Consider the following 19691-nt stretch of genomic DNA (forward strand, 5'->3'; position numbering starts at 1 on the left):
ATATACCAAAATTAGAATAATAAGATGAATATTAAAATTAATATTAAAATACTGTTCGGTCTAATCAGCACTGTCTTGTGTTTAGTTCCCTTAATAATTGACTTTCTCCTTATCTTATCATCTGTCTGAATAAACAATGAAGTTTATTCTGAAAACTATTAACTATCAACTTTTACTGTGAAAGGGTTAAACAGGAATTCCAGGAAGGCGCCTCAAGGGAAAGAATTAGGGAAGTAAGGAGGGAGAAGCCAAGCAAGGAGGGAGAGAGACTTACTAATGCCACAGTGACTACCACAAGGAACAATACAAGGAGAGAGTAGGAGCGAGTACTTGTGTACTTGTGTTTTTGTGCGGCATGCCTCCTGTGTCCTGTTTCATTGTCTCCTTTCCTTCCTAAAGCTGAGGAATGTTCACTGCGAGGTAAATACGGACACACCTGGTTCAGGTAAGGCTCTCCTCTCTGTCAGACGCTTCTGTTCTGTACAGTCCTATGGACCTGCTGTGGACCTGCTTTTATTATAGTTAGTAACAGAAGTTGTACAGTAGAACTAACACTACTATGGTAGCCATGTATTAGTAGTAGAATTATTATTAGTAATAGTAGTTGTTGTTGTAGGAATATTTATATTGTGTTAGTAGTTGTGTTAGTATATTTATATTGTGTTAGTAGCACTTATGTAGTTCCATAAGAGAATTTTATGATTTTAGTCTAACCTGTTCTGCTACATAATTTTCAGTTGTGATTATTACTGCCAGGTGTGCCAGATACATACTGGAATAATAAAGTACACTACTACTGAAAAATATTCTACTACCCTTAAAAAACTACATGATGACTACACGCGTGATTCAGTCACGTACTCTGTGACTCAGTACAAGACTTTAGATGAGGACACAGTAAATAAGTTTCATGTTTGTGTTGAACCAGGGGTGGAACATAACAAAGTAAAAGTAATAAGGTACTATACTTTACTACAAATTGTAGGTATCTGTACTTTACTTAAGTAACCTGTACAGTGGGATACTTTTTACTTTCACTTCAATATTTTTGAGAGCACATATCTGTGCTTTGTTCTCCACATTTTTGAACTGAACTGAAAAGTGAAAGTATTTTTTTTTATTATTGTTTGACCTGCTGATAAGGCTGAGGGTTTATTTTTAAGATGTTCATAATTTGAACAAACAAAAATATACAAATACAACAGCCAGAAACAAGAGAGTGATTCAATTGTTTCTGTTGAACAAAATTCAGGACAAATCTTTATCAAAATCACTACATTGTTAGAGCTCAAATTCTGCACAGAATACTTTTTCTTTTTACTCTTTAATTATATTTTTAAGAGGTACTTTAATACTTTTACTTAAGTTTTTTCCATGTGATACTTTTAGTACTTCTAGTACTTTTTTACTTCTTCCACCACTAGTATGAATCAATACTTTATGAAATCCTCGTGACTGTACCTCCTTAAACAGCCCCGTGAGGACTCAGGCGTAGACTCTTTTGTATGAACATGTCTCTTGCTGAGTCCTGTCTACAAAGGCGGCTCCATTTGGCTCCACCAGGAATGTTAAGAAAAATCAACCAAAACATACACCATTTTTTTCATCAAAATACATTGACTCTTTAATTTTTGAAATGTGTGAAATACAATATATTTTCAAAGGCGTATTGCAGTACTTTTACTATATATATATATATATATATATATATATATATATATATATATATATATATATATATATATATATATATATATATATATATATATATATATATATATATATATATATATATATATATATATATATATATACAATGTGTGATACTTTTACTAGTAATTATCTGTACTTTTACTTTAAGTCACAGTATGTAACTTTTTGGGGAAAAAAATACACCAAAATGAAAACATGTTTTGTCATTTTGGTCGTGTTTCACGCATGATGTTGAGTATAATGTTCCACAGCATGACATCATACATATTCATCTCCATGGAGAATGTTCTGAAGTATCGTGTTAACTTTCTGTTTCTATGGGATCATATAGGTGCCACCTGCAGGAAGTTATATACTGTATATTTAGTAACAAAACTGAGTACTTCTTAACTCTTTTTTTTCATGTGAAATTATGTGCTTTTTTCAGAGGTTTGGAAGTGCCTCCTCGTTTGCTCCTTCAAAATAAAAGGGCCTGTGGAACTATAGCATGAGTTTGGCTCCTTCAAAATAAAAGCCCTGTGGAACTATAGCATGACTTCTGCTCCAAGTCCAGAAGCTTAACCAAGAGACCAGCCAAGTCTGGGCCAAGGCCCTTCTGAACTGCCACCGGAAAAAATACTGGAAGCAGCGCAATATCTTTAAATCAAACTTAACCAATGTAGAATCTGAAACAATTTAACACAATATGGCCAATTCAAATCCGTCAGATACATTTCAAAACAGTCAGGACGTTACTCTGGATGTAAAAGTCAAAACAAAAGATAGTCAAAGATCCCAAGTTGGTCCAGATTCCAGTTTGGATGAGGAAGGTCAAAACAAACAAATCAAACTGAATTCTGCGCAATCTGAAAATGTGTCTGTTGATTGTGATGATACTGTTTTAGAAGAAAGAACTGAGCCAGAATATAGTCCTGAAAAAGCACAACAGGAAACTGCACTTAATGAGAATGTCAACTTAGATGATGGACTGGATGCAAGAGCCACAGTTACAAATGGACAAAGTCTTTCTGCTCCTAAACATGACAATTCCACCTTAAAAGATCAATCCAGTGTCCTATCCACTGGTTCAAATGAGCTGTGCGTTGGTGTATCTCATCTATTAGGGGCTAAAGACAACCATTCCACCTTAAATGATTGTGGATTGGATTGTACTGCAGCAGGGGAATGTGATAACAGTAAAACTTATCAAATAAAACCTGAGCTAGACGCCTCTAAGGATTATAATTCCACCTTAAATGACATAAAGGAAAAGCATAATCCAAAACAGTCTAAACTAGATGCTGCTGGTGACCCTTCCACATTAAAAGAAGTGAATTATTATCCTACTTCAGAAGACCAAATGACTTCAGAATGTCTTTATGAAACTGAACAAGAGGTTGAGGAAACTGATAAAAAGCCAGATTTACAAATATCGGAAAATTTGGTCCAAAAAGACATAAAACATTTTGTACAATCTGAGGAAACATCTACAGCTTCTGCTGTCAATCATCTGTCTTCAACATCTGCAAACCTCTCTACTCAGGCCACACCCTCTTCATCAGCGACCACGCCCACTTCACCAGTCACCACGCCCACTTCACCAGTCACCACGTCCTCTTCTTCAGTCACCACGCCCACTTCACCAGTCACCACGCCCACTTCACCAGTCACCACACCCACTTCACCAGTCACCACACCCACTTCACCAGTCACCACGCCCACTTCACCAGTCACCACGCCCACTTCACCAGTCTCCACACCCACTTCACCAGTCACCACACCCACTTCACCAGTCGCCACGCCCACTTCACCAGTCACCACGCCCACTTCACCAGTCACCACACCCACTTCACCAGTCACCACACCCACTTCACCAGTCACCACACCCACTTCACCAGTCACCACGCCCACTTCACCAGTCACCACACCCACTTCACCAGTCACCACGCCCACTTCACCAGTCACCACACCCACTTCACCAGTCGCCACGCCCACTTCACCAGTCACCACACCCACTTCACCAGTCACCACACCCACTTCACCAGTCACCACGCCCACTTCACCAGTCACCACGCCCACTTCACCAGTCTCCACACCCACTTCACCAGTCACCACACCCACTTCACCAGTCGCCACGCCCACTTCACCAGTCACCACGCCCACTTCACCAGTCACCACACCCACTTCACCAGTCACCACACCCACTTCACCAGTCACCACGCCCACTTCACCAGTCACCACGCCCACTTCACCAGTCACCACACCCACTTCACCAGTCACCACGCCCACTTCACCAGTCACCACACCCACTTCACCAGTCGCCACGCTCACTTCACCAGTCACCACGCCCACTTCACCAGTCACCACACCCACTTCACCAGTCGCCACGCTCACTTCACCAGTCACCACGCCCACTTCACAGCTGATATCTCATCCAGAAAAAATTGACGAATCTTTGGAATCTCCAGAAACTCTGTCTGAGACAAAAACTGAAAAACAGTACTCCGACTGTGCTTCTGTCAGTCAAAAAGAAATCCCGCCTACTCCAGATATGACAAACCCCACCCCTTCAGCTATAACCACACCCACTTTGGACCAAGAAACATCGACAGCATCTCTAACCACACCCACTTTGGACCAAACCACACCGACAGCATCTCTAACCACACCCACTTTTGACCAAACCACACCCACAGCACCTCTAACCACACCCACTTTTGACCAAACCACACCTACAGCACCTCTATCTTCATCCACTTTGCCTGAGACCCTACCCACAACCCTTAAAAATCCACCTCTTTCTTTTCAAACAACACCTTCTGATACTGAGACTTCCCTTATACTAGCCACACCCACTTCAGAGCAGACTATGCCCTCCTCCCCCACCCAGCCCCCGTCCCTTGCCCAGCATCTCCGTGGTTACCTGCTGAAAAGGGGCGGCACTCTGAAGGCGTGGAAGCAGCGTTGGTTTGTGTTTGTGGAGGAGAAGAACGCTCTGGATTACTTCCGGACGCCACGGGATGTTATGCCGCTGGGACAGGTGTGTCTGAACCACGCCTCCTTCACGTGTGAGGGGGTGGAGCCAGGGATCTTCCACCTGCACACACCTGAGAGGACCATTACTCTGAAGGTAACACACACAGACACACCGAGAACAGTGTCACATTATCTGTGTGTCTCACAATTACTGAACGCTACTGTGAATAGATGGTTTAAGTGCTACTTATTATATAATTGGCTTTTTGGCTTGAGTGACAGTCACAGACACTTCCTCCAGCTGCTCTGGTGGAACATGAGGCGTTTGTTAGACAGTTTTACTTTTTCATTTTTTAAAATTAAACTGTCATAATAAATATCATCACATCTGTAAACGTCATGCTTGTGCTGTTCCTCGGTCGTCCAGTACAACAACTACTAAATTCTAAGCCAAAGCCAGAGTGCGGTTCTGACAGCTCACACAGCAGAGAGGAGGCTGATACACACACAAACACGCAGACACACACAGACACACACACAAACACACCCCCACACACAAACACGCAGACACACACAGACACACACACACACACACCAACAGGCAGACACAGACACACACACACAAACACGCAGACAGACGCACACACACAAACACGCACACACACACACAAACACGCAGACACAGACACACACACACAAACACGCAGACAGACGCACACACACAAACACGCACACACACACAAACAATCAGACAGACAGACACACACAAACAATCAGACAGACACACACAGACACACACACAAACACCCCCCCACAAACATGCAGACACACAAACACGCAGACACACACAGACACGCACACACAAACACACAGACACATACACAAACACACAAACACGCAGACACACACAAACACACAGACACACGCAGACACACACAGACACGCACACCCCAACACACAGACACATACACCCCCACACAGACACACACACATACACACAGACACACACAAACACGCAGACAGACACACACACACAAACACGCAGACACACACAGACACGCACACACAAACACACAGACACATACACAAACACACAGACACACACACACAGACACACCCCCATACACACAGACACATACACACAAACACACAGACACACACACAAACACACAGACACGCACAGACACACACACAAACACGCAGACACACACACAAACACGCAGACACGCACAGACACAAACGCGCAGACACACAGACACGCACACACACACGTGTGTGTGGTTCTGACAACTCATACAGCAGAGAGAAGGCTGATACACACACACTTAGATATTTGTATACATGTACTATATTTGTGTGTTGTTCCAGGCTCAGAGCGACCAGCTCAAGTTCTACTGGCTCCAACAGCTCCAGCTCCAGAGATGGATCCGCACACCTACTAAGGATACTACAGGTACTACTACTTACTACTATTACTAATACTACTGCCACTACTACTACTACAAGTTCTACTGCTACTACTACTTCTACTATTACTAGTACTATTACTTGTGTTACTACTCCTACTATTAAGACTACTACTGTTACTACCACTGATGCTACGCGTACTACTATTGCAGTTGCTTCTACAGCTACAGGTTCTACTACAACTGGTATAAAGGGTACTGCAGGTACTACTACAGCTGCTGCTGATTCTGATGCTAACTACTAATACTACTATACTACAGGCACTACTACTGCTACTACTATGCTACAGGTACTACAACAACTACTACTATCATTATTACTACCAATACTACTATGCTACAGGTACAACTACTGTTTTGATGCCTACTTGTAGTACTATTGATATTAAATAATACAACACTGACTGTATGCTGTTCAAATGACATATTGTTAGAACAAAGTACTACTCGTTACAGTGAAATATGAAATTGACAAAAAAACTGTGGTTGGGATTTTCAGTATAGTCTGAGTGAAATCCTCATGCAGCTCACATAGAAGTCAGCTGAGCATGGATTAGTCCTAGAATCTGACCCAAAACTTGACAATACAAGAAAGGCTGGAAATTCACAGGCGTCTGGTGCACTGAGACATTACTCTTGGTTCAGAACTGGCTCAGGCTGTGCTGATTTGTTGTTGCTGATTTGACTGATTGACTCTTGAATTTTGACCTGGTTTACAACTGATGAATCGTTCTAGCTGAATCTGGTTTAGTTCAGGCCTAATGACCTGAGTTGGTCCTGGTTAAAGGGATGGTGTCACAGCCTGTGCTCACTGGTTTAAAAAATGAACTTTTATCACACCTGGACCTGGGTTACCAACCAGCACTTGACAGACACAAGCTGCACATTGTCAGTATACGGACAGGCCTCATGTGAAAGAACCTCCAGACTTCACTCACTGAGCTGCAGAGGCTGCACTAGCACTGATTCATGATTGGCTGCAGGTGCTGGGGTTTAGGTAGTGACCATCAGATCAGAAAGTGGCATTTTAGGTTTAAACCAACTGGATTTCAGGAGTGAAACTGGCAACACAAATGAGAGACTCATGTGAGGCTCATTCAGCTTTCTGACCGAAAAGAGTCTTGAACCTAAACACCAAAGGACATGTTTATGTTGTGTGTATACTTATTTTGTGTTGGCCACCATGTCCAGTGTTTTAAACATATATAAGTCATGTTTATGAAACCTGAACTACTAGTTCTACACACCCTCCATTTAAATCTGTTGGTTCAGTGACAGCATCAGTGCAACTCCAGTTTTCCCCCTGTCCTGTAGAGGCAGAGCTGTTCCCTCAGCTACAGTGTAAAGAGGAGGTGAACACAGAGGAAGCTGCAAGTCAGCCTCTTCGTCTTCAATTCAGCCTCAAGCACCCTTTTATCGAGCTACAGTAAGTACCCTAAACCCTATGCACTACATTCTAACTTCTCTCATGGAGCTATAATGTGTCCCCTACACCCTACGCTCTTACCTCCTCTCATCAAGCTACAGTGAGTCCCCTACACCCTATGTCCCTACCTCCTACCTTCTCTCTTTGAGCTACACTCATACCACGTAATCACTTTTCATTGAGCTATAGGGAGTGCCCTAGACCTTTTGTCCTATGTCCTTACTTCCTCTCACTGAGGTACAGTGTGTACCCTACACCTTATGCCCTTACCTCCTCCTATCTCCTCTCATCAAGCTACAGTGAGCATCCCACACCCGCACACTGAATGTGTGTGTGTATGGTTGTGAATTGGTGAATAGTTCCTTGATTTAAAGTACTTTGAGTCCTTATTGAAGGTTAGAAAAGCACTATGTCCTAACATCAGTTATAATGAAGACTTTTGAGAGGCTGCTACTCCGTCGGCTCAAACCTCAGGTGGAGGGGGTGCTGGACCCCCTTCAGTTTGCCTATCAGGACAGCATGGGAGTGGACGATGGAATCCTGTATATGGTCCATAGGGCGCTCTCCTTTCTGGATGGGGCTGGTGGCTATGTGAGGTTGATGTTTTTTGACGTCATAAGTGCCTTTGATACAATCCAGCCTCAGCTGCTGAAGGGGAAGCTCGAGAAGATGAGAGTGGATCCTGTTTTTGTTTGCTGGATCCACAACTATCTGACTCTCAGGTCACAGTATGTCCGGCTGGGTGACTGTGTATCTGGGATACTGACAAGCAACACCGGTGCACCACAGGGAACTGTACTATCGCCCTTTCTCTTCACACTTTACACTGCTGACTTTGCCTATACATCTGCAGCTTGTCATGTCCAGAAGTACTCGGACAACACCGCTATTGTGGCATGTGTAAAGGGAAGAGACGAGAGTGAGTACAGGGAGCTCATCACCAGATTCACCTCCTGGAGCAGGGAAAGTGGTCTTACGTTGAACACCTCAAAGACCAAGGAGATGATCATTGACTTTGGTAGGAAGCCTGCCCACCAACCAGTGATCATTGACGAAGAAAGGATCGAGGTTCGACACCTATAAGTACTTGGGTGTGCACCTTGACCACAAACTGGTCAGGCTTGGGCTCTGTATAGGAAAGGACAGAGTAGGCTGTTTTTCCTAAGAAAGCTTAGGTCTTTTGATGTGTGTGCTGACATGTTGTTCCTCTTCTATCAGTCTGTTGTGGCAAGTGCTGTCTTCTATGGTGTTGTCTGTTGGGGTGGCAGTATAACCACAAGGGATTTCAATCGTTTGGACAGACTGATAAAGAAGTGTGCATCTGTGATCGGGAGAAGGGTGGACTCTGTGGGAGCTGTGGTTGAGAAGAGGATGAGGGCTTTAATGCAGGGCATCGTGGACAATTCCAGACATCCCTTGCATGACACTATGTCTGCACAGAGAAGCACACGGAGTAACAGGTTCCTCTCACTGAGCTGCAGGACAGTGCGCTTTTTGAGGTTGTTTGTTCCTTCAGCTATCAGGCTGTTTAACAGATCTGCCTGATAGGAACTGTAATTTCTATATGACGAGTACTTTATACTATTGATAGTAATATTTTTTTTGTTTCTACTCTTATTATTGTGTGTGTTTGTGCAAGTGTGTGTTTGCTGCTGGACACCTGAATTTCTCCCTTGGAGATTAATAAAGTTTTTATCTGTCTATCTATGTAAATCTGGTCATTATAGAGCAGCGGTTTGTACCTTACATCTACATCCTCACCTCCTACCTCCTAGCATCCTCCCAATAAGACCCCTACATGCCTACATCATATATCTTACCTCTAGTCCACTAACCTAGTATTGTCACAAAGCTATAGTGAGTACTCTACATCGTTACATCACTACATCAAAACTAAACCAGGTCTAAAATAATACTCATCCAGGTCCAAAACAGGACTAAAACCACGATCAATTCTCCCAAACAGGAACTCGGTGCAGAGTCTGAAGAAACGTTCATCAAGTGAGGTGTCCCAGAGTGTATTCCATGTGCAAGCACCCGCCCCCTCGCCCACCACATCATCAGTCAATCAAAGCCCAGGAAAGACACCAGCAATTGGGGCTAAGGCAGCAACTCTGACCAATGACAACAAAAGAGATTCTACAGCAGCCAATAAGAATGCACAAACAGCACTAACCAATCAGAAAACAGAAGAAGAAGCCAATCAAAACAAGGATACATCAGTCAGTCTGTGCAAAGACTCGACTATAAACAATCAGGACACACAACAAGATTTGAGATCCACCAATAGTAAATCCACTTCAGGTGAGTCACTTCTGCATGTTTAATTATTTCATTTATTTATGTGATGGGCGGATCTAGAGTCTAAGCTGTACTGGTTTGTGGTTTAAAAGGACCTACTGAGGCCACACCCACACCCTCACAAGCCCTACCCACTATTCCTCAAACCACACCCACTTTAAGTGACGTGACTCCGAGGAGGAGGAGCCGCTTATTCCTCAGGAAAAACACTTCGTCGTGGAGTGAGAGGAGCAGACTGCAGCAAGAACTACAAGACCAGAAGGTACTGAACCAAGTTTTGGACGATACCAGAAATAAACCAGCACTAAACCAGAACTAAACCAGTACTAAACCAGGACTAAACCAGTACTAAACCAGACTTTATCTTGTAATTAATAGGGATTAAACCCAAATTCAACCAGGACTTGCCCAGTGACTAAACCAGGACTAAACCAGTACTAAACCAGGACTAAACCAGGACTAAGATGGCACTAAATCAGAGCTAAACCGGGACTAAACAAGACCTCAGTTTGGAATAAATTGGGACTAAACCCAAATTCAACCAGGACTACACAACTAAACCAGGACTAAACTTGGACTAAATCAAGACTAAACCAGACCTTAGGTTGGAATAAATTTTGACTAAACCTGAATTCAATTAGGACTACACAGCAACTAAACCAGCTCTAAACCATGACCCAACCATAGAAAACCAAATCATCCCATTCTTTCTTGGGTCTATGGTCTTGTCAGGACTTGGTGGCAATTCTACAGAAGGCTTTGCAGCAGTGTCAGTCTGAGAAGCAGTCCTGTAGATTGAATCAGCAGAACTATAACCAGACTGAAGAGGACCAGGACCTGACTACTCACCTGGAACAGACCCAAGTTCAGCTCGAGGAGCTCAAGAACAGCCTGAACCAGAAGGACCAGGTCATCCAGGACCTAAAGAAGGAAGTCAGAGAACTCAGTGAGAAGAACCATGTCAAACAGCAGGTGGGTAAGAGCAGTAGCAGTAGCAGTAGCAGTAGCAGTAGCAGTAGCAGTAGCGGTAGCAGTAGCAGTAGTAGTAGTAGTAGTCATAGCAGTAGCAGTAATCTCCTTTCTGTTGCAGGTGATCCAGAAGCTGTCCTCGTGCATATCTCGATGGACAGAGCAGTCCTCAGACGTAGACTCCCAGAGTGTCCAAACCCTGATCAAGCAGAACCAGGACCTCCAGGACGACCTAACAGCCTTCAAGAATCAGAACTACTTCCTCAACTCAGAGATCCACCACTTGAGTGGACTATGGAGGACGAGCACGGAGGGCCAAAGGGTCCTCATGAACAAGGTCTGCTCTGAGGACTAAACAAGGACTCAGCCAGGACTAAACCAGGACTATGCCAGGTCTAAACCAGGACTAAACCCAAAATAAAACAGAACCAGTCAGGAACAATACAAAAATACATAAACCAAGACTTAACTATAACTATGCCAGGATTAAACTAGGACTAAACCAGGACTACACTAGTACCAAGCAAGATTAAATTAGGACTACTCTGGAACTTCAGCAGGTTTAAACTGGGAGAAAATGTTGATAAAACCTAAACTAAACCAGGTTAAAACCAGAACTACTCCCGGACTAAACTAGAATTAAAACAGGACCAAACTGGGCCTATAACAGCACCAGGACCATGTTCATATCAGGACTAAACCAGGATTAAAATAGGACTAAACCCACAAAGTACACATTGGACTCAAGTTTACCCTGGCTTTACCCTGGTGTGTTTTGTGTCTGTCTGACTGTTTGGTTTGTTCCAGGCCTCAGTCCAGAGGGGGCAGCACCTAAGGCTCCTGAGGGAGCTGCAGGAGGTCAGTCTGAGGGAGGGAGCCCAGAGCCAGTCTCTTAGGAGGATCCTCCAGGATGCCCTGAGTCAGGAACAGAGCCAGGACCAGAACCCAGACCAGGCCAACAGGTCAGAACTCACACTACACAAACTAGAACAATACATCCTTCAGCAGCTATACTCACGCTCAAACTCACTGTGATCCTGTCTTAGGGACTGGGACCAGTATGGGTTTCCACTTGTACAAGACTTTGAGGTGGAAGATATTCAGTTGCTGGCCAAGATCCACTCTCCAGATCTGAGGACTCAGCAGAACCAGGTAAAAACTTGACTCTAAACCTTCATCTTAAACAGTTCTAAATCAAAGAGTCCTGGTTCAACGTCCAAGCTGAGAAGGCTCGGACCTTCACTTCAGTGTAAATACTATTTTATGAGAGAAGAAATGTGCAGAGGAAAGTGCGTTGTGCATTTGTGGACAGGGAACATGTTTATGCTTCTCTCTCGACTGGATGTAACAAAAGTTAGATTTTTCTGCTTGTTCCGCTATTGTAACGATTCTGCCAGTCAGATTTAAATATTTGGCATGACAGTCTTTCCTTTTCCAAACCACTTTCATCAAAAGCTGCTCCAGAATGATGAATGTGAAGAACTTAGTACAGAGTACTACACATATCAGTCTGACATGAGTCAGGTTAGCTCTGAGATCAGACCAAAGCACCTGATGCTCCAGGTGGGGGTTGGGAGCACAGCACTACCCCATAAAGAGACAGATGAAAACTTTAGATATTTTATTGATCCCAAAGTAAATTTAAACTCTTTTGTGGCCTTATTTCCCAACAGGAACGAAGAAGATTAACTAAACTAAAAATGAATCTGGACTTGTTTCTCCACAGGATGCCATTGAGCGCCCCCTTGTGGCTCGGTGGGAGCAGTACATGTCCAGTTGCCGTGGTGACTTAAGCGATTCCCCGGAACTAAAGAGCCTGATCCGAACCGGAATCCCACCCCACCTCCGGCCCCAAGTCTGGAACTGGATTATCCGGACTAGGACTCAAAGGGACCAGGACCCACTGCAATACCAACAGGTACTGTACCAGGAGGGATACATTCAAGCAGAACTTAACTAGGCCTAAACAGAGCTAAACAAGGACTATACTGGGACCCATTTTAATTAAAAGATGTTTTTGTTTTTTTATTATGGAACAAAGACTAAACAATATGAAAAAGTGTCACCTAAAAAGTACTTAACATAAATACCCTTGCACATTTACGCAGTTGCAAACAAAAGAGAAGTAACAGTGGCAGAAGAAGTACAAGTAGTAGTAGTAACTCATAAAAGTAGCAATAGTGATGTCTGCAGTGTAGTGTAGTAGTAGTCGTAGTGATACTTGTAACGGTGGTGCTATTTCTTCCCTTAGGTGTGTGAGCAGATGGAGAACAGTTCGCAGTCCAGATCTGGACCTTGGTCCAGGCAGATCGATCTGGACTTGCCCCGGACGCTCTGCACCAATCACAACTTCAGCTCTCCCTCAAGCCCTGCCCTCCAGCAGCTCCGAAGAATCTTAATGGCTTTCAGCTGGGAGAACCCGTCTATAGGTTACTGCCAGGGCCTCAACAGGTCAGTCCTGATATTTGGCCTGGTTAGGATCTCATGGGTCTGTTTTGAATCCTTGTTTAGACCTGGGTGTGGTTGTTGTAGGATTGCCGCTCTGCTGCTGCTGGTCCTGGGCTCTGAGGAGGACACGTTTTGGGGTCTAAAGGCTGTGGTGGAGAACATTATGCCTCCAGATTACTACACCCCCAGCCTGGTCGGCTCACAGGTACACCTCCTCTGGACCTCTCAATCATGCTCGTTAACTTTACAATACTGAACCTATTAAGTAGAGATGGAAACATGTCTCTACATGTCTCTATATCCAATGTAGTTGCTTATTCCACCTCCTCTCTGTTTGCCACACCTCTTTCTTGCTTGTGCCGCCTCCTCTCTGCTTGCCCTGCTTCTTCTCTGCTTTTCCCACCTCCTCTCTTTTCCCTGCATCTCTCTGTTTGCCCCCCTCCTCCCTGCTTGCCCCGTCCCTCTCTGCTTATCCCGCCTCCCTCTGACCCCTCCCCTGTGACTGGTTGTTCCCAGGTGGACCAGCTGGTGTTAAAGGACTTTCTGAGTGAGAAGCTGGCACGTCTCTCCTCTCATCTGGACCGGTGTGGAGTGGACGTGTCCTCCTTCACCTTCAGCTGGTTCCTGGTGGTGTTTGTGGAGGTTCTGCCCGGCCACATCCTCCTGCCGCTGTGGGACGCCTTCCTGTATGAGGGGAACAAGGTACGCAGATACATTTACTTGAAAAACTTTTTTTAGTCCTATTTGAGTAGTTTTTTTGTTTTGTTTTTTTGTTTAATTTGAAGAACAATGTGCAGATACATTAAAAAGATGGCTGCACCAGATTTAGCAAAATGCTCATTTCCATCTGTAGTCCTTGGAGTACCAGTACGCTTACTTGACTAAAAGTTGTGTTTCCTCTTCCCACTGTGAGTAAACAGTGGGACGTAGCATAGAGGAGAAACTTAGAGCGTCAAAAACAAAAGTGGCCAAATATTGCATTTTTCAAACAATACAACATACAACATAGTGATCTAAATATGTTATGTGTTACAGTTAATACCCCATAGAAGTAAAATACCCCCCTCTTTAAATAGTAACCGGTGTCCTAAAATGGCTTCAAGAGGAAAGCCCTAGTGATAAACTCAATACAAAATTGTGTGGTTGTAAAGAAGTACCCGCCCATACTACTACTAAAACTACTGTTTCAACTATAATACTACTCTGATTCTTACTTGTAGTGCTTTTTCTCTGGCAGGTTCTGTTTCGGTTCAGCCTGGCCATGTTCAAGCTGAAGGAGCCTGAGATCCTCCAGCTGTCCACGGGTCTGGAACTACACCAGTACTTCAGAATCCTGCCCAAAACTGTCCTAGACCAGAGGTGAGTTTGAGGTCCTGGTACTGGACTGGTTAGACAACAGTAGGAGGTATAGACAGTTGTAGTAGTGGTAGTGGTGGTAGAAGTAGTAGTAGTACTGGTAGTAGTAGTAGTAATAGTAGTAGTAGTAGTAGTAAGGGTAGTCTTGTACAGTGGGTTCTAACTTTTCTTTTAAATTTTTGAGTCACAGCATACTACTTACTAAAATCAAATCAAATCAGTGGAAATAATGTTTGGGTCATTTTTGTAGATGCTACTAAACTTACACAGTTTAGTAGCAAAAATTTTATTTCTTGTTTCTAATGCTTTTTTGGTAATTTTTGTGTAAACTGAGTACATTTGCAGCTTTTTGGTCCAAAATATCTAAATATGAGTGTGTCCAGGCTCCAGTGGCCTCTGCAATTTTAAGTGCTTGGTGACATCACACAGAACTGCCTTGATTACAGCTAGGTGTTACTGATTACAAACACCTGGCTGCAGGGGCAGATCTTAAAGTGTAGATACCTGTTAGATCAATCACACTGTTCCTTGTATGGCCAGACTCCACCCCTCCTCCCCCTCTCCCCCTCAGTTTAGCAGCTGTATTTGAAATGTAGCTATGGGCGGAGTTTAGATGTTTAGTCAAACTTTATATAACTGTGTGATAGATAACAGTTAACTCAAATTGGGTACTTTTCCAAGGGCAAGGCATATCTGTCAATCCCTCAATGCATACTAGTGTTCCCCAGCACATAGGTGAAAATAAATGGTATAGTATTTAATAGTAGTAGTAGTAGTAGTAGTAGTAGTAGTAGTAGTAGTAGTAGTAGTAGTAGTAGTAGTATATGTTAGTAGTTGAGGGAATACCTGTGGCTGCAGCGGTAACAGCAGTAACATTAGTGGTAATAGTAGGAGTAGTACTTGCAGAAGTACTAGTAATAGCAGGAGCAGTACTAACTTTCCCTTTGCTTTTCAGGAGGCTGTCGGCCGTAGCGTTTGACGAGCTGAACCCGTTTTCTCGCCGCGCTGTGAGGAGTCGACGTGCACTGCACCTGGAGCGCCTGCAGAGGGAGCTGTGTGAACTGCAACGCCAGCGGAATCTCTTCCTGTCCCAGCGTAGCATCCACAAGAGCACTGAAGAAGAGGAGGGAGCGGAGGGAGCAGCGGAGGAGGAAGTGCTTGACAACAACAGCGAGGACGACTTTGCTACAGTGTCATGTATATGAGAAAAAGTACTTGAGTAAAAGTAAATTACTCAAGTAAAAGGTGCTCAACAACAACAGCGAAGAAGAGGACGCTACCGTGTCAAGTCCTATAAGCAAAGTACTTGAGTAAAAGTCAGTACTCAAGTAAAACTCCAGTACTCAAGTAAAACTGCAGAACTCAAGTAAAAGTCCAGTACTCAAGTAAAACTGCAGAACTCAAGTAAAAGTCCAGTACTCAAGTAAAAGTCTAGCACTCAAGTAAAAGTCATGTACTCAGGGAAAAATCAAGTATATGAGCAAAAGTCATACACAAAGGCCTGTAATAGAGTAAAAGTCAGTGTGGAGGTGCTGGATAACAGCAGTGAATGTCTGAGCTCAGGTGTGTACTTGAGTAAAAGTAACAAAGACTAAATACTGTTACAGGTACTTCTACTATCCAACAGAGCTATCATTGCCAAAGCTACACAGTTATTTCGCAACAGTGTTTTTGTATTTTACATTAAAATTTCCTGCTGCTGTGATGACATCTGCCTCTGTTACCACTGTGGACATGGGGGGACAAAGTCATACTTTACTCAGAGACTTGTGGAGGATGTTCATGTTTTAATAATAATGCGTCAATGTTTGTTTAGACTTCTTACTGTGCTAACGTCTGATGGCTCTCAAAATGAAACTGAACTACTGTGGAGCCTTTTGGCCCAGACCACAGAGTGAGCTGATATTAAGGACAAGAAGAGGGTCAGACTGAGGAGGACACTCAGTCAAACTGTTGCTATGAAAACCAAGAGATCATTAGGGTGGGTGGTGCTGAATTTAAAGAGGAACATTACACATCTATGGGGTATGAATCAGTAACACATAACACATTTAGATGACTATGTTATCTTTTACTGTTTTGAAAATGCTATATTCACTAAATCCAGTGCGTTAACATGTTTTAGACGTTTCACATTTGTTTTTGTTCTGAGTCTCCCCTTTGCTCTCTGGGCTTAGTCAGTCCCCCTTCAGACCAACATAATCAGCATGCATCCTTCTAATGAAACTGCTGCACATCACATCAGGTTTGTCAAGTTGTAATGTATTGTTTTGTATCATCCTTTTGTATATTTACCAAGAGTTCTTATGTGGGAGTGTGGGTGGAGTTTTGCACTTCAAGGGAATAAACAGAACGAAGTGAGAGAATGGCATAGAAGAGGCTTTCCTGTTGTGTCTCCAGTTCACCTGGCTCCCCCTGGAGGCTGCTGTTGATACAAAGGGGGGCACTTTTGTCTTTAGGGCTGTTACTCCCCTCAAATTGCCCTAACTCTGGTTCTGATGACTCTACCTGCACTGAGACTTTTGTTTGATTATTAATGACAATTATTATTGTATTTTACTGCTCAATGCGCTTCAACTGCCCCTCAGGGACAAATACAGTGATACTGATTGATACCAACAGAGTCTGGATTTGTCTTGGTTTATTTCATGGGGGAGAAGGGCAGAGGAAACAGTAGTTTGTTTGAGACAGAATCCAGATGCTCCTCTATGCTCTGAGCTGAAACAGACAGGATGGTAGTGTTATTTTCAGCTGTAAAAATAGTACTAGTTTTAGTCGTAAAAGTATTAGTGGTAGTATAGTAGCATTCCTGATCTTGTGATCTGTAAGTGAATCTTACCTGTTTCCCGTTGGTCTCTGGTCTCAGCCCAATGATCCGGACTCTGGAACCACCACAGAACCTGGACTGTGCACACACAAGCAGATCACAGTCCAGGTTTAGTCCTGGACAAAACCAGGACTAAACCAGGACTAAACCAGGACTAAACCAAGACTAAACCAAGACTAAATCAAGACTAAAGCAGGATTAAACCAGGAATAAACCAGAAATAAACCAGGACTAAACCAGATCCAAACCAGGACTAAACTGAATTGAATTGAATTTTTTTTTGAATTGAATTGAATTTTATTTGAGTATGTTCATAAATCATGTAGTACATGTCATTACAGTCCATAAAATAAAATAAATTATCTTCCACAAAAAACATTGAACATTCTCAAAAGGGATGTGGGAAGAAGTGTACACTTATTTAATCCCACCCCGTTCTTCTGATTCAAACTTTGAACAAAAATTTCATCCAGCTTCCTTTTACTTTACTTCTTAGTATTGTATAGTAACTGAGACTAAACCAGGACTAAACCAGGACTAAACCGAGACTAAACCAGGACTAAACCAGGACTAAACCAGGTCTTATTCTCACCAGTGTTGTTTTCTCCAATGTCGTTACTGAAGGCTCCTATGACTTGGCCAAGGCCAGGTGCATGTTGGGATTGGATGAAATTCTTCAGGCCCTGTTCACAGAGGCCCCACCCTTTTGGCTTAATATGGAAGCGCTGCAACTCAAACACCCCCCCCTCTGTGGGTGGGTCCTTCATTGGTTGCCACGGCAACAGTCGAGCCACCTCATTTGTCTGCTTTGTGAGCATAGGAATGGCCTTTGAGATGTATTGCTCCAGCCAATCAGGGTCCTGCGCCAATGATGACCTCACTGCTGCACGCTGGGAGTAGCTTTCTGAAGAGGATACAAAAGTACTCAAGTAAAAGTAGACCAGGTTTACTTCAAGTGCAGTCCAGGTTTAGTCCAGGTTCAGTCCTGGTTTAGTACCATATCTCCAGATGTGGAAAAACTGGTTGAGGGCTCCATACTCCACGCTCCAGTAGCCAATGAGCTGCGAGTGTGCGGTCCTCAGGTGGATCTTCTGATTGGTCAGTTGCAGGAAGCGTGTGTACAAGTGTGGCTGGACGTCATAGACCCGGAACTCGTACAGGGCCCGGTCCAGGGGAGGAGCTGAGGAGCAGAACCCGGACCGGATCTGGACCTGAGGAAAACCAGGGTTGCACTCAACAAGTCTCACTGCTCAAGAGGAAATGCTCTATAGTTTGTTACAAAATTAAATACAGCAGAACTTTAGACAAAACTAGGTTTAAACCAGGTCTAAACTAGGACTAAGCCAGGTCAAATCTAAAACTAAACCCAGTCTAAACTAGGACTAAACTAGGTCTAAACTAGGACTAAACTAGGTCTAACACATGCAACTCCCTACTAACACCTTTTCCTGTATTACAACCAAAAATGTAGCCAAACTACTGTCTTAGCTGTGTTTTTTCTGTAGTGGGTCTGAGGTGGTCTTTGGACTCTGTACAGTTTATATTTAACCACACAGCCTATGCAGTACTACATAATGCTGCTTTACTGCTACTATTGGTGGGTGCAGATTTAAAACATTCAGTTGCCATATTCATGTGTGTTCTGTAAATTATTTATACTTGAGTGCATTAGTGAGTGCATGTGAGTTTGTGTGTATGTATGTGTGTGTATATATCTGTGATAATAGGGTACCTGATTTTGCAGCAGAACTCGTCCCAGTCTGGACCACTGCATCATGGCTCTTCAGTCCTGTTTAGTCCTGATTTAGATCAGTTTTTGTCTTGGAGTTGTCCTGCTTTAGCCCTTGTTTCTATCTTGATTCAAGCCCAGTTTAGACTCTCTGGACTAGTCCAGGGCCTGTGGGGTAAAGTGTGACAGGAGGAGTGATCAGAGATCCTGTCTGAGACAGAGCTCTCACTGGCCCACTGTCACGAAATTTGTTAATTCACATGTCATTTAGTCATGTGAATAACCTATTGTTTGTATCATTTTATACTTTCAATAAATGGACGTAAAAGTGCTTAACAATGACAGAGTATAAACCAGAATAATCTTATGCTATTTAAAATATTAATGAATAAATACAATACAATACAAAATACAACACAATGTGATAAATCAGAAAACATTACCCCCAGACAAAATAACCAGTTGAGTGAGTTGATCCTCTCCTGCTCCTCATCAATGAAG

The 19691-nt window shown here is 43.3% G+C and overlaps 2 protein-coding genes across 3 annotated transcripts; one reads left to right on the forward strand and one right to left on the reverse strand.

Moving 5' to 3' along the window:
• Positions 1-246: 246 nt before the first annotated feature.
• Positions 247-16878, forward strand: LOC117371164 (TBC1 domain family member 2A-like). 2 transcript variants are annotated; one of them, XM_055221790.1, is made up of 16 exons: positions 247-445; positions 2141-4822; positions 6037-6121; positions 7449-7560; positions 9527-9864; positions 9954-10123; positions 10594-10833; positions 10952-11167; positions 11638-11792; positions 11877-11982; positions 12557-12748; positions 13082-13281; positions 13363-13483; positions 13795-13980; positions 14516-14637; positions 15590-16288. In XM_055221790.1, the coding sequence occupies exons 2-16, from the start codon at positions 2399-2401 to the stop codon at positions 15837-15839; spliced, it is 4917 nt and encodes a 1638-aa protein (XP_055077765.1). In that variant the 5' UTR covers positions 247-445; positions 2141-2398; the 3' UTR covers positions 15840-16288. The 2 variants fall into 2 exon arrangements, with proteins under 2 accessions (XP_055077765.1, XP_055077766.1); XM_055221791.1 differs by lacking the exon at positions 247-445 and having other exon boundaries at positions 4155-4822; positions 15590-15788; positions 15880-16878.
• A 263-nt stretch (positions 16879-17141) lies between these two features.
• On the reverse strand, positions 17142-19323 carry nipsnap3a (nipsnap homolog 3A (C. elegans)). Its single transcript, XM_033966790.2, has 5 exons — positions 19194-19323; positions 18459-18672; positions 18054-18365; positions 17474-17539; positions 17142-17352 (listed from the first exon to the last, which is right to left on the reverse strand). The coding sequence occupies exons 1-5, from the start codon at positions 19236-19238 to the stop codon at positions 17276-17278; spliced, it is 714 nt and encodes a 237-aa protein (XP_033822681.1). The 5' UTR covers positions 19239-19323; the 3' UTR covers positions 17142-17275.
• Positions 19324-19691: the final 368 nt, after the last annotated feature.

The sequence above is a fragment of the Periophthalmus magnuspinnatus genome, chromosome 5 (assembly GCF_009829125.3).
Source record: "Periophthalmus magnuspinnatus isolate fPerMag1 chromosome 5, fPerMag1.2.pri, whole genome shotgun sequence".
Classification (NCBI taxonomy): domain Eukaryota; kingdom Metazoa; phylum Chordata; class Actinopteri; order Gobiiformes; family Gobiidae; genus Periophthalmus; species Periophthalmus magnuspinnatus.